Raw genomic sequence first — 23,072 nt, forward strand, 5'->3', positions numbered from 1 at the left:
GATCTCGACACAATACATAGCGATCCGTTGCCAATAACTCGATAAACAACATGATTTGGACGTATATACTATTATACAACCTGGAAATAGATCGCATATTTCTACATCCCATAATAGGAATATTTCAGTTCCACGCTCATCGTCCAACTGCGCGAGGAAGATACGGTAAGATTCAGCGTTATTTTTGAACGTGTTCGATATAAACTGCTCTGATGATCATATCACCCACACTAGATGAATGATATAACGCTGCCCACGGAATTATAAACGATCCCCGGCCCATCCGGTCATCATCAGATGATACGTAGAAACTTCTAGAAGTACGTCCAATTGAAATTTTTGATCTCGCACAGATTCCTACCAAACTGTATTTCATCATCAATATAATGCATTTGGGGCTATAAATCACGTTCTGGAGAAAGCTGCAGAAAGAGATGAAAACATACTTATACTTTAGACCATATTTTACTATGAATATGTGAATGAAAAAGTTTAACGTTGCTACACAATGAACAATACATATAGGACCTTGAATGGGCCCTAATAATGGCAATCTAGCAATAGAATTTAAAAAGTTATAGCCCTGCAAAGAAGGGGAACTTCTCCATAGACAAATAGAGATGGCAACGGATGGTATATCATGAATTTAGCCTTAGGCAATCAAAGTGTTAAGCGATGATAGCTAGCCGAGCCACAATGCTATGGTCGCTGCCATTAACGTTAGCATGTAAGCTAACGACAACAACAATGGCGTCGATACTTTTTCATTGGTGAGTGACAAAGCCTGAACAGGATATCACAGGTTCACCCTTCTCATTGGTTGAAAATGGCCTTCATGTTTGTACATCGCCATCTGTTGCTTTGGCATTGTACTACATGTATCAGTGTTAAACCACTGTGAGCGGCCTGGAGTGGATTGGAGCGGAGGAGAACTCTCGCTCCGGACGTCGCGCCGACACATTTTAAAACCCACTCCTCGCTCACGTCAAAACCGCCCGCTCCGCTCCCCGCGCCGCTCACGCTCCGATCCGCTCACATGCACTGGTAGCCCGCTAGCTAATACAGTCAATGAAATGTTACCGTAGCTACTAGCTAGCAGAGGAGGAAATGGGAGTCTGAGAGGCGGAGTGTTTAAAGACAATGATAGGCATTTATTCAACATCCAAGAAGGCTAACATACAACTGTGTTTTACTAACTCCAACCGGGACTATTGCCGCTTTCCCACTGCATGCCATCACCTCCTAACGTTGGCGGAGCGCGTTGATAACATTGCCTGAGCTGGCGGTCCGTGACACTAAAATGTCCGTGGGGACCCGGCGCCAACCCATAGATAGTTCCAACTCACCGAATTACGTAATCCACCACAGTTGCACTCAATATTTAAATAATGTTAGTCTAAATAAATGTAGACAGATACATAATAATTTCAAGCAGAAAACGAATCTTTCTATTAAGAACTGACAATCAGGGAATTTAAACATGGTTGACATTGTTTTTTTGTGTTTATATTAAAGAAAGTAAAGTCTAGTGCTGGCTGAGCATATTGTTTGTTTGCAAGTTAATACTTTGACAAATGTAGCCTATATTTTTCAGTCAGTTCGGTCTTTGTGTGCCAAACATTATTTAAGGCTGTAAACACTGTAAACTTTTTTTTTTCTTTTTTTTTTAATATATAAATGTTCAGAAGCATGTTTAGATTTTTGAGTGTTACATTTTTTTTAATAAAAATGTACGTATATCAAACCGAACCGAGAACCGTGACCCCAAAACCGTGATACGAACCGAACCGTCCATTTTGTGAACCGTCCCACCCCTACTAACTACTGTCCTGAGGGAAACCACTAACTACTGTCCTGGAGGAAACCACTAACTACTGTCCAGAGGGAAACATTAAACTACTGTCCAGAGGGAAACCACCAACTAGTGTCATGAGGGAAACCACTAACTACTGTCCAGAGGGAAACCACTAACTACTGTCCTTAGGGAAACCACTAACTACTGTCCAGAGGGAAACCACTAACTACTGTCCAGAGGGAAACATTAAACTACTTCCCTGGGGGAAACCACTAACTACTGTCCAGAGGGAAACATTAAACTACTTTCCTGGGGTAAACTCTGAACGTTGAACAGATTGTACATGCTTCCTACCTGGAAGTTCTGCTCTGGCCAGGTAGCTCAGTTTCTGGTTCTGCTTCTTACAGGGTTTCTTGATGACAGGAGAACCATTGCCATTCTCCTCCTTGGGCCTACAGCAGGTAGGGAAATTAAACACACACAGGCACACACACACACAGTGAGAGAGGGATACAGGAAGTGGTAAGAGCTGAACCTAGTGATATAGTATAATGGTCTAGTCTCAAGTCTAACTGGAGGTCATATAACAGGGCTGTACACTGCGAGCATCTCGTCGCAAATTGCCCCCTAATCTGGCCGGTGCGAGTGGAAAATATCATCTGGGGGCAAGCTTGCGAGTAGTGATTGCAACCCTTCATTCGCATTTCACTCCTAAATTAATCCATACAAATTGGATAAAACATTAGCCTACAACCAGGGCATAATGTTGCGGTTGTAATTTCATTAGACAGACCAGCGCGGACCTTTAATAACATGCAATTTGATTGACACGAGCAATGGGCTAACGTTAGCTGCTATCCACGGTATCCATTAGGATTATGCTAAGCTAACTAGCGTTAGCTGCTGCTAACCCTGGACACCAGTCAAAGCGGACTCCACAACACTAGTTCCATTCGGGAGGAAAGGGGGTGGGTTATATTGACAACGCTTGACAACAGAAGTTTAAACATAACTTCATATTTATTGGTTATTCGTTTCTGTTACTGTATATCATCCACTTTCCATCTCCGTCTGTTAAACGCTTCCTGTTTACATTCGAGTGTGACGTCATCACCTACGGCAGCTTGCCTTAGACGATCAAAACGCGAACCTAGAACAAAACCCGGGGGGGGGGGGGGGGCTGGCTCTCATTCGTTCTCGCCCTCTCTCTCTCTCTCGCTCTGATTGATTGAAAACTTTATTAACAGATTGCAGAATGGGTACAATACAGTACAGCTCTCTCTACATTCAATGATTTAAAGTAGCCAAACGTTACAGACAGTATAAATACTAACTGGATAGTTGATGATATAAACATTTAATTTCATTATCTGAAATATTCTAAAATCATTAAGTCTGCTATAAGCCATTATCCCTTTGTGTGTGTGATTATTATTTTCTCACAGTAGTGTGTGTGTGTATATATATATATATATATATATATATATATATATATATATATATATATATATATATGTGTGTGTGTGTGTGTTTGGCTAAAGTGGATAGAAAACACAGTACTGTGCAAAAAAAAGGCACCCAAAAGTTTTTATATAAATTGTCAGTAGACTACTCTTAGTACATTTTCATTAAATTATTTTTTAAAGCATCTTCATGGTTTAATAATGCAAACATATGTTGCAGGGACTTATTATAATCATCATATTGGCGTGACTGTATGCATCAAAGGGTTAAATCAAGCATTTTTAAGTGCTTTAGAGGAAATGTCAAAATATTGCGATATATATCGTGTATCGTGATATGGCCAAAAAATATCGCGATATCATTTAGAGGCCATATCGCCCAGCCCTACTATAATGGTAAAATAGTTATTTAAAAATGTGCCCCTAAAAAATATTCTTTGCCCCTAAATTTCTCATTTAGGGGCAAGTGTGCCCCTAGTGAAAAAGCTTAGCGTACAGCCCTGCATAATATTGTTAACTACTCACCAAGAGGTCTAGGGCTGCAACAACTAATTAACTAATCAGCTAATCCAGGGGTTCCCAAACTTTTCAGGCCGGGGCCCAGAAAATAAGGCGTCAGAGAGCCGCGGCCCAATGCACATCGTCTGGCTTTTTTTATTTATTTTTTTGTCAGGCGACCGATTTTTTAAGCCAAATATCACTTCTATCCTATTAAGTTAGTTCAAGTTAGTTATTCATTTATATGTGCTATTTATGAGAGGGCTAACTTGTTGCAAAATAATAATGATAATAATAATAGCCTCATTAAAATACTATTGTTGCTTCGGTTGTTTTCAGCGTTTTATGTGCATAATCTGTTATTTAGTTTGAAATGTTCGTTGAAATAAGTAGATTTTTCGTTTTTGTTTATTTATTAAGTTAATATAAAACCATATAGTCACATTTTAGAATACAATAGAATAGAATTTTAGAATACAACTAGAAACACTGTCCTGGCCTGCTTCTAAGTTCAGTGGCCTGACAAAAAAAAATAAAATAAAAAAATAAAAAATAAAAAAATAAAAAATAAAAAAAAACATTTTTTTATTTTTTTTAAATCATCTCGCGGCCCACCCGTGGCTGCTCGCGGCCCACCTTTGGGTCGCGACCCCGACTTTGGGAACCACTGAGCTAATCAACAACTAACCGACTAATCAACAACTCGCTTATAATAGTTGGCAACATTTATTTTTATAATTGATTAGTTGGGTCTATGGTATGCTATACCGTCATGGCCAGTTGATGCCATTTGATGTTTGTCAAAGCCTATTAACCCTTTGTAGGCCAAACCCGAGATAAGTCGGGTTAACTCGCCATGCGCTGGGCGCCAAGACCAGAGATATCTCCGGGTCGATTTAATCGATATTTCTTTTATTCGCTATATCCATAAATTTTTCCTCCATCCAGCCTGACGTTATAATTGGGAATGGGTCTGCGCAAATAAAAAGGGCAAATACCGCCGCCTAACATCTCCCGGATGGTATTGCACATCATTGGAATCCCTCTGGCTGGGGCTGTGCATCAATCTAAGAAGTCCGGTCCAGGTTTTACTTCTGGGGCATGCAGTATCGTTATAACAGATGGACTGTGGACACTGGGAGCAGCGTGGATTATGTGTTTTGGACATACAACGTTGGATCAATAAACGCGATCAATATTTGGAATGGCGATCAGGAATTCGATTAATCTTTTTGCACTACATCAGATGTGAGTTAAGGACTTTGTTACAAATCTTGGGTTAATCCGATGTTCCTTTCAAATCAAATCAAATAAAATTTATTTATAGGGCCCGACAACACACGTTAATGTCCCCATGGGCCGTACAGGTCTTCTTTAAACAAGTCAAGAAGACAACATAACAATAAGTCAAGAACAGAACAAGAACACCATAGGGTCCACATTTTTTTTAGATGAATGCAAATAAATGAAAGAATGCAAGCACTCCCAGACATACCCCACGCGAAGGTAAGGAAAAACTCACTAAAACCTAACAATAGGAAAAAAAGCTCCACAGGCAGTGTGGAGGAGAGAAACCTTAGAAGGGCCATTCAAGGGGGGATCTCCCTTCTTAGATGTTGGTGATAGTAGTGTTGCAGACGGACAGTTGGTAAGCATGCACTCATGTGTGTGGTGAAACACAGATGAGTGCATGCAATAGCAACTGTACATTTTGAAAAATTAAAGATAGAGCTAATAGCGATAGCAACTGAACATTGAAAGATTAAAGATAGAGTTGATAGCGGATCTATTTGAGGCACAGGGGCGGCGCAAAGAGGGTCACGTCCTCCCCGTCTTAGTCACGGGACATTCAACACTCCGGTCGTTGCTCAGGGACAGCCGGAGACACCATCGGAGCGCGCATGTGTGAGGTTCGCACCGACCAAAGTACGGAGAAGCGATTTTTCAGACCCTGCTTCTGTTCGCGCATGATGACACATAATATCGATAATCTAGCGTTTATTTGAAAACTATTCATAAATCAAGCGACAAATGGCACGAATTCTAACGAAATACATTGAAGCTCGATTTGCTGGAGTTTATTGAGATGAGACGGAACGCTCTAGAAATATATTCATATTCATCACGGTATAAAACTGAAATGTATGTATGAAACAATTATCTGTTTTGTGCATGTTGACTGGAAGCAACTCACTGACAATCAACGTGTTATTTAGATCTATTGCTATTATATTTGATATATTTTAAGCACTCGCAAGTAAGTCCTATCCTACATTGGATAAAGCACTGGCGCTGAGGGCCATCAGCGCCCTCTGCTGTTTGGCCCCCAATGAGTTAACACTTAGTTTGTGTTTTTCGTCATTATTATTTAAACCATTCAGCTCCTTTCAAACTGAAGACTTAAAACAGGTTTTGTTTATAAAAAAAAAGGGGGGAAAAAAACTATGAAACAAACTATGAGGATTACATTTTAAATTAAAGTTTTGCTCAAGGACAGTCGAGGTTCAGGAAGAACAGTCGCCTATTAATTTACATCCACGCCGATGGACTGCATTATATGTTGCTTTTATGCAAGGCACTTTACAACTTATGCCTCACATTCACACACCGACAGCTGAGGCAACCATACAAGGTGCCAACCTGCTCACCGAGAGCAGTTATGGGTTAAGTGGCTCGCTCAAGGACACTTCGACACACTGCCTAGAAGAGCCGTAATCCAACCGGGAACCTTCCACTTACCAGACTGACCGCTCTACCTCCTGGACCTACTTGCTTGCATGTAATTTTAGCCATCTTAATAGTTAGTTTCATTATGCATTGTGTGTTGAGTACTGACTTTTAATAATTTTGCTTTGCAATAATACGTTTTTGTATGTTTTTTTTGTGTGGACCCCAGGAAGACTAGCTGGTTGCTATGGCACCAGCTAATGGGGATCCGTAATAAAATCAAATACAAATCCTGAGCCACTGTCGCCCCAATTAGATCAAATACGATGTGAATGATGCTCCTCACACACACCCTGAAGAGCCACTTTGTTATCAGGAATCACCCAATTAAACCTTGTGCTCTACTGTACAGAAGGATCTTTCATGTACCTTCAACCCAGCTGAGCAGAGGAAATATGCAAAGACCACAGCTGCCTCTCAATCAAATATTGTCCGCAAATATGCAGAGTAGAGCTGTGAATCTTCACTGGCCTCACGATTTGATTACGATTCAGCTGTCCACGATTCTATTCGATTCTACGATGCAGCTCAATAATATATTACATCCTCAATTGTATAATCTTTATTACTGCACATGGCTACTTTTTCATCAATTAATACAAGCATATTAATTGATTTTATTTTAAGGCTGTCAATCGATTAAAATATAGTCCATAGTTAACTCGCGATTAATCACAAATTAATCGCATGTTTTTTTATCTGTTCTAAATCTACCTTAAACTGATATTTTTCAAGTTTTAATACTCTTATCAACATGAGTCGACAAATGCTTGCTTTATGCAAAAAATGCATGTTTATTTATTGCCACAATGAGAAATACTGTCCAGAATCTTCAAGTAACTAAGATGTGCAAACTGCATTGTAAAGACATTTTATTTAAATAAAAGCCCAACAAAAATATAGCAGATGGACATACCAATTACTAACTGTAACATTACATAGTAATGATTACTAACACAGTAGTGTGTTGAACTTTACACTTGAACTATTCATCCCCATTTTTTGGTGTAAGCAGCCATTTAACACAAAAGGATGACCCTCATGCATTGCAAATTTGCATAAAATAATAGGGGAAAGAAAAAGTTAGGAACTTGTTACATTCACCCACAAAAGGGCTGACGACTCGCACACCCTCCCCCCCCACCCCCCCGCTCGCACACGCACACACACACTTCGAGTCAGAAACAAACATAGTATCAATGAGTATCAATAATACAACCAAGTGAAGTAAACAAATAAAAGAAAACAATAAATGAAACGTTAATATCAAGGGGAAGAATTGTGGCGTACATTTTTTATTTTTTTTGCCTGATTTTTCTATGCTTTTCTCCTCATCCCAATTTAGTCGTTATGCCAATTCCACCCCTCCCCTACCTGGTTGTTGTGCGCATGTTCCCCCTACTGGTCGGTACAAGGGAACCCTGAAGTCTACCACATGCTTCCTCCGACACATGTGGAGACAGTCAGCGGCTCTCTTCTCACCTGGCAGCAAGGACTCTCATTGGTGAAGTGTAACGTGTGGGAGGTCACGCTGCCTTCACAACTTCCTGCCTTTCGCTGAGCAGGCGACCAGGCCTGACCTGTAGGCGTCGCTGTCCACAACGCCAGATTACCACCCACGACTTCCCTCCCGCTAACTCAGCCAAACGAGTTAGTATGACGATCGGCCCAAGCCGCAGGCAATGCTGACTCTGGGAGTCGAGACTGCAGCCTCTTGCATTTGTGACGAGCGCAATCTCCGCTACGCCACCCGACCGACTGCGTCAAAAGATTTTGCGTTAACACGTTAACTTTGACAGCCTTCATTTATTTAGAAAGTTCTTAAATCAGAATGTCAAAATAAATGTCTTTACTAGTGTTGCATGATACAGATACTAGAAAGGTATCTCGATACCCAGCTGTTAAAAACGGTTCAATACTCTTTTTATTAGTATCAGTATTAGTATCAATACTTTTAGAATAGCCTGATTCTGTATTTTCTATGAGTTGAGTGGATGCATGACCAGAGCACTAGCTTTAATAATACAATAATAATAATATATTTGATTTGTAGGGCGCTTTATAGTTGTGGAGCAAATCCCAAAGCGCTACATTGTAAAATAACATAAAAGCTAGCCAGAGAGTAAAAAAATAAATATGGTCTCTTACTAGGCTTGAGTAAATTGTAATGAACCAAAGAAGAATATAAATGGTTTCATCTTTGACTGAATAACACCATGCTAAAATGTTTAGAAAATTTTAAGATTCCCCCATAAACGGCATTTATTGGAATATTCTCGAATACACTAGACACGTTGTCATTTGTCGGCCTATTTATGAATAGTTTTCAAATAAACGCTAGATTATCGTACGTATGCACGCTATAGAAGCGGGCTGAAAAATCTATTCTCTCATTTCCTCAACATCACACACACACACGGCACATGCTGATATCTCAGTGAATACAGCTCTGATTATCCTAAAACTGGTAACAGACTCCTTACCTTAGATCAGATGTTCTCCAAAAAGATTATTCCAATTCCTGATCGCCATTCCAAATATCGATCGCGTTTATTGATTGATTATTGGCTGCTGTAAATATATATTCCACGCTGCTTCCCAACTCGCGATCACTTCCCTCATCATCAGACGGCTCACCAGCATAATGGAGCCAGTAGGCTCCCCCCACAGGGATCTCCCAGTGTGACGTACCTTGGGTACGTGGGTTGGTCATTACCATTATTACTGTATTTATGACACCTTCTGAACATCAGGTTAGTATATTTAATGTGTTATGTTTTGTATATGATGTGTGTGTGTGTGTAAACATGAGAGCTAATGCTGTCTCTTCTCTCCCTGTCAGGTGCTGCCCATCCCTACTGAAGAGTGCTGATTGCTTAATGAATGACAGCTGATTGGCAATTAGCTCAAGGGGGATGGGTAGCCAAATACCTGACAGGACACACACGTCTCGGGGCCTCATTGGGAGTCACTGCCACGTCTCAGAGTGGAGTGAGGAGGCTGCCTTCTCTCTTAGCTGTCGCGTTGGAAGCGATATAGTGGTGGCGCGGTATTAGTGATCACTGGTTGTGGATCGATCCCCAAATGGTGGTGGTGTTTTATGAAGGATACACAGTTCACTTGTTTATTGTTTGTTTGTCTGTATGTGTACCGTGTTTGTTCTCCGCTTACCTTTTTCCCTTTGTGTGATCTGGGTTGAAATCCCCACTGACAACATCCCCTTTTCCCTTTGGGAAAAGGCCGTGGGTTGGAAGCCCCACACATAATAAATCTGATTTGCCATTTGAAAACATCTCTGTTTACTATCTGCCTACCCGGGACTGTTTGAGAAGCATTTTTCTACTGAGGGGGTTGTTTTTTGCTCATGTAACACCTGCCCAGATTACTATCTTGTATGGTCAATAGACCTCTGTACGTGACATGGGGGCTCGTTAAGTTTGCGCAATTGTATGGTTCCTTGTTGGTAAAATAACGGGGTGACTTGTCGATTGAAGCATGTCAGGTGTAATAAGATAGCGTTTTCTAAATTGGTATTGGTAGGGGTCCATTGTCCGTGCACAGTTGATTGATGTAAACCATTATTGTTGTGATGCTCTTAACCATTCTATTTTTCTGCCACATAGGTAACGGGGGGGTCACCTGCTTGGCTAGAGGGTGGGGGGCACGAGTCGTGATTCCGGTGGAGTGCGCAATTAAATCGGTAAGCGACTGAAGATATTTGTAGCCTTTCATCCATCTAGTGGAGTAGTTTATCTGGGATAGGCTAGAGTGACACAGGTGACTCCTAGTTGAGTGGTTAGGACCATTTGTTATTATTTTCATTTAGTAGATGTGGTCAGTTGGATTGTTTTGGTTAAGAGGTATGAAAGCAGAATGTGTCTATTATTATTGTGCACGGTCATGGTTAATTAAGTGAGGACGTGATATATATGTATATATTTTTTTTTTCTCACACACACATAAAAACATAATATGGCAGTGTCGGTATTTGTTTTTGAAGCCTTTATAGCGGATCCGACAGAGGGTCAAGTGGAATGTTGCACTAAGGCGGAATTAGGCCTTATTGCTAGGCATTATGCTATTGCTGTACAAAATTCCCAATCCAAGGCAGCTATGAAGGCAGCTGTTATAGCGGGGTTGGTGGAGCAACAGGTGTTTAGGCCGGCTCAGGGAGTAGTGAGTCATAGTGATCAGGAGGTTGTACACACTGGCGAATGGGTTAACTCTCCCTTACGTGATCTTAACATGGATGGTGGTGCTATTAGGAAGGATGGTAGTACGGCCGGAGCTGAAAGTGAGGCCGCAGGCGATTCAGATAAAGACTCCACGTCTTCTGGCCATGCGCGCTCTAGCCTGCGTTTCGCCCGTCTCCAGATGGAGGAGAGAGCGCTGTTGCGCAGAGAGGACAGAGACAGGGAGGACAGAGCAGCTGACAGAGAGGACAGAGCAGCTGAGAGAGATAGACAGGACAGAGCAGCTGAGAGAGACAGGGAAGCTGTACGAGAGAGAGAGGACAGAGCAGCTGAGAGAGACAGGGAAGAGAGGGAGAGAGATAGAGAGCTCCAGATTACACTGAAGAGGATGGAGCTGGGGAGTGTTGGCTCTTCTTCACCCTCATCTGAAGGTGGCCATGGCAGTTTTAATGTTGGGCAACATATTGCTATGGTTCCTGTTTTTCGAGAATCTGAGGTGGAGAAATTTTTTTTGAATTTTGAGCGGGTAGCGGGGGCTGCGAATTGGCCGGAGGATCAGTGGGCACTATTAGTGCAATATAGGCTCACGGGTAGGGCTCAAGACGCATGCCAGTTTTTATCAAAGGAGGACAGCATGGTATATGAGAAAGTGAAGGGTGCTGTCTTGCGCGTGTATGAACTGGTGCCGGAGGCTTATAGGCAGCGGTTTAGGGGACTAAGTAAAGCCCCCTCACAAACACATGTCGCATTTTCCCATGAACAACGGATGGTGTTCACTCGTTGGTGTGAAGGGTGTAAAGTGGATGGGGTCGAGGCTTTGAGCGAGTTAATCCTCATGGAACAATTTTTTAAAAAATTGCCCGAACACATGATAATACAGTTGGAGGAGCGAAATGTTTCTACCCTCCAGGAAGCTGCAGTTTTGTGTGACGAGTTGGCAATGATCCACAAAAATGTTTCTGCATCACATGGTTCTGTGCGAAATGATGTGTATATAGGAGGCGACGAGCGATCATTTCGACCACGCTCGCCTCCGTCAGAAAAGAGACATTGTAATTATTGTAGCAAGCCAGGTCATTTGGTGGCGGACTGTTATGCATTTGTGCGCGATCGGCAAAATACTGACAGGCCAGCGCAGGAACCAAAGGTGGTGGGGTTGGTTAGCACTGTCTCACGCCCTGGGCGGGGGAAACCAGACAGTTGTTTTGATCCTTTTACATCTTCTGGTTTTGTGTCACTGTCGGGTAAGGTCTGTGACCAGCGCGAGGTGAGGATCCTTCGTGATACAGGTGGTTCACAGTCCTTTATGCTGGCGGATGTATTGCCGTTAAATGTGGAGTCGTCTTGTAATACAAGTGCTATTGTGTGCGGAATAGAGATGGGCTACACGCCCGCTCCGTTACATATGATACATGTGAGGTCAAAACTAGTCACAGGTTGTTTTCCCGTGGCGGTTCGTTCCTCTTTTCCGGTAGCCGGAATTGATTTTATCATGGGAAATGATATAGCTGGGGGGAAAGTTCTGTGCGATGCGTTGATTGAGTCAGCAATCCGGCCACGCTCGCCGCCGTCTAGGAGACCGGTGGTATGCAATTATTGTAAAGAGACAGGCCATGTGGTAAAAGGATGTTGTGCGCTGAGGAAGCGACAGGACAAAATCACGAAGTCAGCCCAGAAACCAAAAGGTGTGAGTGTGGATTTTGTCATGGGGAACAAGTTTGCTGGGGGGAGTGTGATTCCTGTAGTGGGGGTTGAAAAGGCTCCATTGACTGACTTGTGTTGTGATGAATTGCTTGATAATCACCCCAATGTGTTTTCTGCTTGTGTTGTCACCAAGGCACAGGGCGGGGAGCGAACTCAAGTTTTGACGTTGAGTGAATCTGTCGGGGGCGAGGCTCTCGCCGGGGACAAGGGGCCATCTGTTGGCGAGATGGAAGAGGTTGCTGTATGTAGCGTTCAGAGGCAGCTGGTAATTCCCGAACCATCTATTGGAGAGATGGTGATGAGAGACATATCACCTGGATCGTATCCACCTAATTTTTTCATTCGTGAAGCATTGTCGCCCGAGCAATTGCTCGCTCTAACGCGGTGGAGGCTCGGTTTTCTAGGCCTGTGTGGTGCTGGTGTGCCCATTGGTGGGTGATTGTGGGAGGAGAATTTTGTTTTTGTTGTTTCTGTTTTCCCTGGTGTGTGGTACTAATCGGATGTTGGGTAATAAGTAATAATGTTTTGCTAACCCTACAGGTTCGCTCTTATGGGGGAGGTGTGACGTACCTTGGGTACGTGGGTTGGTCATTACCATTATTACTGTATTTATGACACCTTCTGAACATCAGGTTAGTATATTTAATGTGTTATGTTTTGTATATGATGTGTGTGTGTGTGTAAACATGAGAGCTAATGCTGTCTCTTCTCTCCCTGTCAGGTGCTGCCCATCCCGACTGAAGAGTGCTGATTGCTTAATGAATGACAGCTGATTGGCAATTAGCTCAAGGGGGATGGGTAGCCAAATACCTGACAGGACACACACGTCTCGGGGCCTCATTGGGAGTCACTGCCACGTCTCAGAGTGGAGTGAGGAGGCTGCCTTCTCTCTTAGCTGTCGCGTTGGAAGCGATATAGTGGTGGCGCGGTATTAGTGATCACTGGTTGTGGATCGATCCCCAAATGGTGGTGGTGTTTTATGAAGGATACACAGTTCACTTGTTTATTGTTTGTTTGTCTGTATGTGTACCGTGTTTGTTCTCCCCTTACCTTTTTCCCTTTGTGTGATCTGGGTTGAAATCCCCACTGACAACATCCCCTTTTCCCTTTGGGAAAAGGCCGTGGGTTGGAAGCCCCACACATAATAAATCTGATTTGCCATTTGAAAACGTCTCTGTTTACTATCTGCCTACCCGGGACTGTTTGAGAAGCATTTTTCTACTGAGGGGGTTGTTTTTTGCTCATGTAACACCTGCCCAGATTACTATCTTGTATGGTCAATAGACCTCTGTACATGAATAATATGTACCAGTATAATCGAATTACCTACAGTTACACAGGGATAGACGATAGGGGGCGGTTTTTTCCCATCGGGGCTCCTAGAGGGGCTGCTGTACCAACGGGAGACTCGGTTGATGAAATATGAATTCAGATCGCTAATAAAAAAATAAAGCGACAAATCGCGTCGTCGGCACTCAACGGGGGGCATGATAAGACGACAATACACGTTGTCGGCATTCAAAGTGTTAAGAGGTTAATAAATATTTTTCTGTGGGGAAATGCAATACTTTAATTCATGCCCTTTCTAAAAGCTCTGTGGATGTATTCTTTTAAAACTAGATACAATTTAATCTATAGCACCTCTAATTGCCCCATGGAACACAAAAAACAACATCTGCCCTCAATATATATACGTGTTTGTTCCTACTTGAAGGTGTTGTTCTCCAAGATGAACTTGCGGACGTTCTGGGCCGTGGCGGCATCGATGCGCCCAGCCTGCATCAGGACATTGAGAAGCTTAAACATGGAGATGACAGGATGGAGTTTGATTCCCTGAGAGGCCAGCATGGGGACCCCACCCTGCTCTCTGTCCATCAACACGATGGCATCAGTCACCTTCAGAAAAATAAAGTCTCAGGTGAGGATTTATAGCAGTAACCCCTTGTTAAAACATGCAGATGGTATTTTTTTAAATATTTAATTTCCATTAATTTAGTTTTCACAGTTTAAAAATGTTTAGTTTGTGAAGTGAATTCCATTGACTCTGTAACAACAATATTTAAACACTTAAGCCTGACGGACCCTGTACCGGGCCGAGATTTATTTTACGTCATAAATAGATTAATACAGTCCGTATTAATTAATGTAGCGCTTTTTTCAAACGTAGCCAAGAGTAAAGACCCTATCAAAACAGCAGTCAAAGTGTATATTTCCAGCACTACATTGGTTTACCAATGATTTTAAGTGTTATTAGCGAAATATGAGTTCATAAATATCTCGGCGCATCCCGGCGGAAACCGGATGAATTAGATGGAAATAAAGGAAGCTGTCATACGTGTGTGTAATCATATGAAAGATGTACAAAAATGTAACTGTACTTAAGAGTAGATTTCATTCAGTCTTTTCTGCCCTGTAACGGGCGCCTGGTGGTACTAAATCCAGATTGAACTCTGTCATTGGAAATAGGAGATTTGGCCTGATCCATATATGTATGATTTGGCCATAATAAGGTCATTTATAGGCCTGATATTCTATATTCATATTTCAAATTGCATGTGTCCAGATGGCAAAATGCAGTACTGTATCTACAAAAAACCCTGTAAATCATCTGCCCTTTATTAATTTGCTTAGATTCTTTTTTGTACATGTGATCTCAAGAAGGTGCTGAATGAACTCAGTGGCTTCACGTCTGGTCAATGTTAGCATGGTGTTATTCACCGTCAAAGATAAAAATATATTATATTCTCCTTTGGTTCATTACAATTTACTCAAGCATAGTAACAGACACATATTTCTCTGACACTGGGAATACATTCCCTGAGGTCCACTCCATAGATGTCCCTAGATACCAGGGACATGCAAATGGACTTGTAGAAGTGGAGCAATCTTCCATTTACTTGGGTATGTACTTTTAGAAAGATTTTCGGAAAATATGGCTAGGGCGAGGTTAAAGAGATATTGTGCAGTTACCTTACCTGTTGTAAGAATATTTTAAAATCACAATGATAGCATATGCATTTCTTCAAGTGATGTAACCGTTTTTCATCTGTGGCGTTCACATTTACGCTCTAGAAATTAGCGTAATATGACATGTCGTAAATGCGTAATTATGGGTTTATCTTGTTCGAACGAACTCTTGTGATTTAGCTAAAGAAACAATATTTGTCCATGAAAAAGTGATATAAGGCAGGTTTACACTTGAATTAAATGATGGATGAATCAAAACACAATACCTGTAGTCCCTCTTTATAGAGCACCTCCGCCGTTTCCAGAATGCTGGTGCCACTGGTCACTGTGTCCTCGATGATCAGACAGGTATCACCCTCGCGACACACCCCCTCAACCATCCGCTTAGTCCCTGGAGATTAAATAACGATGTAAGATAATCACACAGGAAATACCTGAGCCTCGATAAACTAACACAAGAAAATACTGTATCAAATAGATTCTTCAAATCCCAACATCGATCTTTTATTAACGTATGCCTTTTTTCAGTGGACAGAATATTTTCACTAAACGTTATTTGTAGCGCACCTCCCATCCTGCAGGTGTCTCTCTAGTTTGCCTTGTGCCGAGTTTCTGCTGAACTGTGAAACTCGGTTCACCAAATGACATCTTTTGACAACAATATCGGGTGCCGAACCCCTGAAACCAGCACCATCAAGTCTTATTGAATCGATATTGAATCAAATTGAATCTGGACCTTGTGAATCGGGTAATCAGCACCCAAGAAGCTGTTATTTACAGGGTTCCTCACCGTCCACCTCAAGGCCTATAAGGACCATGTGCAGTCCCACAAGGTAGCTCTCTCCAAGGCCAAAACACACTATTATTCCACCCTCATCGGTAACCAGCAAAAACACCCCAGGACACTATTCTCCACCATCAACCGGCTACTCCGCCCCCTCGATCCCCCCCGCCCGTCTGGTGCGCGTGATTTTTTTCCGTAGCCTCTGTGAGCGAAGACGCTCTTTGATTGCAGCGAAGAAGAAAAAGACGCTCTCCGATTGGCTAACCCTAAGCATGATGCAGTCGTAATATGGGAACTGCACAAACGCCACGCATACATGTGCCCTCAGTTGCGCACAGAACAGATGATTATTATGCATAACAATGTTTTAAATGTAATTGTAGTTACAATTTCTTTAATTGAATTAACTTAAACTAGAAAAGTAAATACAAACTAAATTAACAATGTAACTTAGAGTTATTTTACAGAAGGACAGTTTCCTTCAGACTGAAGCACAACTCGTCTCATCCTTCCAGTCGGGAGATCAAGCAGCCCCCCACCAATTGGTAGCCTACAGCCAGGGCTTGTACTTTGGTTTGGCACTTCTCGTAGGTATCCTGCTATTATTATGCAAAGTCTAGGTGATGAGTGCCGGCCGCCGGCCGGGTAGCTTCATTGCTTTCTACAACGGCCGGGTACTTATTGCACGGCGCGACGAGTGCGCGCGTGCACATCATTGCGCGCACTTCTGCCCTGAGTGACCTACTAACACGCCATGTAACCGCGTGTGTGCACGACTGCATGCCTGAGCATAACCACGTCGAAAGAGGGCCTAAGCATAACCACTTCGAAAGAGGGCCTAAGCATAACCACTTCGAAAAAGGGCCTAAGCATAACCACTTCGAAAGAATGCCTAAGTAAGCATAACCACTTTGAAAGAATGCTAAACCACTTCGAAAGAATACTTAAGCATAACCACTTCGAAGCAGAAAATATATGTACAAGGCGGAAGAGACCCTTAGGAGCTAAACCAGTCAGAGGGGGTATTTTCTTCTTCGCTGTACGCGGCCTAGCCAATCAGAGAGCGTCTTCGCAAACAGAAGCTACGGACAAAAATCACGCGTCTGGTAGGGCTGCACGATTTTGGGAAATAATCTAATTGCGATTTTTCTGACCGATATTGCGATAAAATTTGCGATTATAATAAAAAAATTTAAGCAGCCCCACAGAGGTTTATTGTAAAATGCGGCTTGCATCTGGCCCACGCGGTGGGTCTTTTCGGGGACACCGAGCCTGAAAATGTTTTTTTTTACCTGGGAATCGATACCGGTACCCAACGGTACCTTTTTTTCTGTACTTTACTCTCCCTCTCTGAAGTCTAAACTTCACAACACACAATCTAAAAGCCCTTACCTCCCTCTCCCAAACCGATCTTGTATCTCAATGGGACTTCCTGGTTAAACAAATTAAAAGAAAAGAAAAGGAGAAAATTGCGATTTAATTTTTTTTTGCAATTTGATAATTGCATCATTCCAAATCGCGATTTCAATTTAAAATCGATTAATCGCTCAGCCCTAGCGTCTGGTGCCCACGTCCTCTGCGCCGGGTTTCTGGTTCTCTTCCAGGACAAGGTAAACACCATCTACCAGCAGCTAGTGGTGCCCTCCTCCTCCACTTCACTTGCACTTCCTCCTGGGTGTCTCCCCCAATGCAGCCGCTCCTCCTTCTCCCCGGTGGATGGTCCTCAAGTTGCCAAGCTTATAGCTTCGGCCAAAGCCTCCACCTGTTCACTCGACCCCCATGCCTACTACCCTGGTCAAGATCTGCCTCCCTGCTCTACCATGGTCAACATCATCAACTCCTCACTTGAATCTGGTCTCGTCCCCTCCTGCTTCAAAACAGCCTCCGTCACTCCCATCCTCAAGAAGCCCGCTCGACCCAGACAAGCTCAACAACTACCGCCCGATCTCCAACCTTCCTTTCCTTAGTAAAATCTTGGAAAGAGGGGGAAAAAACAAGGACACACACAAACTCTCTCTCTCTCACACACACAACACACACAAACCATAGTCCTTGGCCTCCTTGCGTCTGATGAGCATGGGTAGTTCGTGTTTGGAGCAGATGATGGTGGCCAGAGGCAGAGCGGTGTAGGGAACTCCACACACAGAGTCAAACTGCAGCTCCTCCGTCTGGGCGCGCTCGTAGATGAGGCTGGACACCTGCAGGCATGACAGACAGTTGTCTTAGCGAGTAATGAAGAAACAATACACCTGCAGGTTACAGGGCTTTCCCTAAAAAAATCGTATGGGGGCACGGCCACCCTCCTCAGTGTTTGAAAGAGTTGAAAAAGAACCTCTTAGTGGACATACGTTGACACATCATGGTTTCCTCCTGTGATTGTGATTACATTGTGACCAGGGAGTCAGGGACCGAAACTAAAGCCCGCCGCCCGCCAGGGGCGCTCAGTTTTTACCTTTGGCGCTTGACACTTAGAGGGCTGCCCGCCGTGTGGCGTGTAGACGTGTAGTTCATAGCGATACTCTTATTTTGATTGTGTGAGTCAGGGTTAGAAATTAACATTTTTTTTCAAGGGCTTTTTTTGCCCCCCTTAATTGATTTTCGGGGGCTTTTTTTTGTATTTCGGGGGCACTGCATTTTTATGATAAACGGTAGGGGTGGGACGGTTCACAAAATGGGACGGTTTGGTTCGTATCACGATTTTGGTGTCACGGTTTTCAGTTCGATATATGTTAATTTTTATTAAAAAAAAATTTAACACTCAAATCTAAACATGCTTCTCATTTATTAAAAATAAAATAAAAGGTTTACAGTGTTTACAGCCTTAAATAATGTTTGGCACACAAAGACCGAACTGACTGAAAAATATAGGCTACATTTGTCAAAGTATTAACTTAGTGCAAACAAACAATATGCTCAGCCAGCACTAGACTTTTCTTTCTTTAATATAAACACACAAAAACAATGTCAACCATGTTTAAATTCCCTGATCGTCAGTTCTTAATGGAAAGATTCGTTTTCTGCTTGAAATTATTATGTTTCCGTCTACATTTATTTAGACTAACATTATTTAAATATTGAGTGCAACTGTGGTGGATTACGTAATTCGGTGAGTTGGAACTATCTATGGGTTGGCGCCGGGTCCCCACGGACATTTTAGCGTCACGGAACACCAGCCCAGACAATGTTATCAGCTCCGGTAACGTTAGGAGGAGACGTTCTAACATCAACATGCAGTGGAAAAGCGGCAATAGTCCCGGTTGGAGTTAGTAAAACACAGTTGTATGTTAGCCTTCTTGGATGTTGAATAAACGCCTATCATTGTCTTTAAACACCCCGCCTCTCAGACTCCCATTTCCTCCTCTGCTACAGTAGCTAGTAGCTACGGTGACATTTCATTGACTACAGTATTAGCTTGCGGGCTGCGTCGGGCTACCATAGTTAAAACGTGCGTTGTGTTTACAAACTCCTAACGCTATGGCAAGATGTGTGTAGGCATATGTAATGTTAATGGCTATGTTTTTAAAGTCGTAATGAAGATTGATTTATATTGTGCGTGCCATTTTTACACAAACTGACTAGCACCTGGCAGCTGGCTGCTGCTGCCTGCAGCCAGTGCAGAACACCGGCTCCGCCAAATGAATTTTTTTTATTTGCGCGTCATCTGAACCGTACTCCCACAGACGCTCCATTACCGGATAAATATATATATATAATTAGTAAACTGTCGGGGGCATTAAGTGCCCTCCTTAACTGATTTTCAAGGGCATTTTGTCCATTTTCAAGGGCATTATGCCCCAAGCCCCCGTTAATTTCGAACCCTGGTGTGAGTACAGATTATAGCCTCTCTCGTCTTTTTTTTCTCCGCCGCGAGATCGTTAAAAAACTACAAGTCCCACATTGCACTCAAGTCAACGGTCCAATCACAGTAGTGACTAGGGATGGGAATCGAAAACCGGTTCCCGTTGGGAACCGGTTCCTAATTGGCCGATGCCTGGAACCGTGTGGCTCCTGTGACTTTCGATTCCCTTAACGCTGCCAGGTTTTTCCTACAGTTGCGCGCGTTAGCATGTAGCCATGGCAGACTCTATTTGATTCCTTAAGGGCTCGAAATTGCCTGGCTTTTGGTCATATGCTCCCGAAATGCTCCCGCTGTTTGGCTACTTCTATGTGCAGTGAAAACTACTTGAATGCTTTCATTGATTTAGTTTAGGGTGAGCTAAAATTAGCCGCGGAGCTATCGCTAGCTAACGTGAGCTAACGCTATTTAATCAAGCTCACAAAGAGAGATAAACAGCTGACAGCGGATAGTACAGGTACAAATACAATAAAACAGCGGGTGGGGACTGTTCTGTAAACATTGTACTCTTTAGTTCACATATAATAAGAGCCGGATTGTTTATTTACTAAGTCCGTCAGACAGGAAGTACCATGGTGCAACATACAAATGTGTCCGTGTAGCAACACAAGCCAATACCTACAGGACAGGGGCCCGGGGAGGGAGCTCTGTGTGTCTGTGTGTGTGTGTGTGTGTGTGTGTGTGTGTGTGTGTGTGAGACAGAAGTCAGAGGAATAACGACTGTTATTCAATAGATTAAATTAGTTTAAGAATAAAAAAATAAATACATTTTAAGAGAATCTCAAATACATTATTTTATTTAAGTGTAGGCTATAGTTAATGTTTTATTTTTTACAGTTTTTGTATTTTTCTGACATGGTAAATGGCTGCTTTTTTATATAGCGCTTTTATCCAAAGCGCTTTACAATTTGTTCCTTACATTTTACCCAATCACTCACACATTCACACAACGACGGCGCAGGCAACCATGCAAGGTGCCAACCTGCTCATCGGGAGCAGTTAGGGGTTAAGTGTCTTGCTCAAGGACACATCGACACGCTGCCCGGGAGGAGCGGGAATCGAACCGGGAACCTCCGGATTGCCAGACGACTGCTCTACCTCCCGAGCCACTGTCGCCCCTGACATGGGGGCTCAACAATAAATGACAATCAGAAATGTCAAGTTGCATGTTGTTATTCTAACCAGCTTAGTTCTGTTGCATTTCCAATGTATTTATTTAAATTATAAATTGATCAGGTATCGATAAGAGAATCGATAAAGAATCGAATCGATAAGCAGAATCGATAATGGAATCGTATCGATAAAATCCTATCAATTCCCATCCCTAGTAGTGACGTGAGAAAGAAAGCAAATGACCAATCGGAAGCTCTCATTTGGCTTGTTTACTTCCTGAAACGCCACCATTGCGATATGCGGGCAGTCTGCTCTAGTCTATATCGGACCTCCATGAGCTACCGTTACTGTTTAAACAATGACCCAGTCAACTATTCACTTTTAGTTTAATACATGACGAGGCATTGTCTAACGGTATCTAGCTGGCTAGCTACTGATAGCTGCTGATATCAACAAATGCTCCAGCAATAGTCGACTCGAGTGCATAATACCTCCGTTCCCTCGTTAGCTAGCTTAGCTAGCTCACGTTAGATCGATCTGTCCCAGTAAACTAAATCGTCTTAACGTTATCTACCAGGCTAGCAGTAGCTACAGATAGCTCCTGATATCAATGTCTTATAACATTGATTGAATGCGTATTCTAGCTGAGGGCATGTTGAATGTGATTTGACAAAAGAACCGTAACGTTATAAATAGGGTCCAGCTGCATCGCCGGAGAATCCTTGCATGCTGAATGTAGGGTCTAGCTGAATATAGGGTCTAGCTGCAGGGCCGGAGAATCCTTGCTGGAGCTGGAGGCTACTCAACACATCATTCAATTTAGCTGCTGCGGCTTATATTCAGGTAAGGCTTATAGTGCGAAAATTACGGTATATTGTGAATACATTGTGATTATATTGTGACTACATTGTGACTACAAAGTACATTGTGATTATATTGTGACTACATTGTGATTATATTGTGACCAGGGCACGAAATTTACTTTTTGACTCACCGGCCAGTGGCGGGTAGATCGGAAAAATCTACCTGCCGAGCATATTTCTTACCAACCAATTTTTTTTTTTTTTTTATAAAAAATATATATATTATATAATCATACTTGTAGTTGTATTATCTGCGAGACATTGCCACCACGCAACAAGTCATGCTCGCTATCTGCAAACAGCTCCACTGTCTGTGTGTATACTCGAGTAGCCTCCAGCTCCAGCAAGGATTCTCCGGCGCTGCAGCTGGACCCTATACTCTGCGTTGGTTAAATCACATTCAGTATGCCCTCATGCAATGGAAGCCAGTGGCTCAAATACGCATCGAATCAATGTTATAAGACATTGATATCAGGTGCTATCTGTAGCTACTGCTAGCCGGCTAGATAACGTTAAGACAACGCCTCAGTGAACTATTTAGTTTACTGGGACATTTCGTAGTGAGCTAACGTGAGCTACCTAGCCAACGGAGGTATCATGCACTACTAAACTATTGCTGGAGCATTTGTTGATATCAGGAGCTATCAGTAGCTAGCCGGCTAGATAACGTTAGACAATGCCTCATGTATTAAACTAAAAGTGAATAGTGGGTCATTTTGTAACGGTAGCTAACGTTAGCTGACGGAGGTCCCACTAGACTAGAGCAGTCAGCAGACTGCCCGATGCAATATGAGCCTCTGTGTTTACACGGGTTTTGGAGGGGCAGGAGGAGGAGGAGCAGTGCGCTGCATGTCTGTGTGCTCAGAAGTCAGCGAGTGAGAACTCCGCTAAGAATTGGATCATGTTTTTCGATCGGTTTTCACATTTATTTGATTGCCCGCCACATGGCGGACAGACCTCTCAGTCTCACTCGCCAAACCTAAAATCTGCCGGCCAATGGCGGGTGGCGGCTCTAATTTCGTGCCCTGATTGTGACTATATTGTGACTACATTGTGATTATATTGTGACTACATTGCAACTACATTGTGACTATATCGCAGCCTGCTTT

The 23,072-nt window shown here is 42.8% G+C and overlaps 1 protein-coding gene across 1 annotated transcript in view; it reads right to left on the reverse strand.

Annotated features, from left to right (window-relative positions):
- The window catches only part of umps (uridine monophosphate synthetase), a 118,130-nt gene that overhangs the window by 71,358 nt on the left and 23,700 nt on the right, over nt 1-23,072 (reverse strand). Inside the window, exons 2-5 of the mRNA XM_084315036.1 lie at nt 18,176-18,329; nt 15,614-15,738; nt 14,089-14,276; nt 2,150-2,247 (exon numbers count right to left, since the gene is read on the reverse strand). Coding sequence (XP_084171162.1) covers nt 2,150-2,247; nt 14,089-14,276; nt 15,614-15,738; nt 18,176-18,329 — 565 coding nt within the window. The remainder of the gene's footprint in view (nt 1-2,149; nt 2,248-14,088; nt 14,277-15,613; nt 15,739-18,175; nt 18,330-23,072) is intronic.

Source organism: Notolepis coatsorum, assembly GCF_963971535.1.
Source record: "Notolepis coatsorum genome assembly, chromosome: 5".
Taxonomy (NCBI): Eukaryota; Metazoa; Chordata; class Actinopteri; order Aulopiformes; family Paralepididae; genus Notolepis; species Notolepis coatsorum.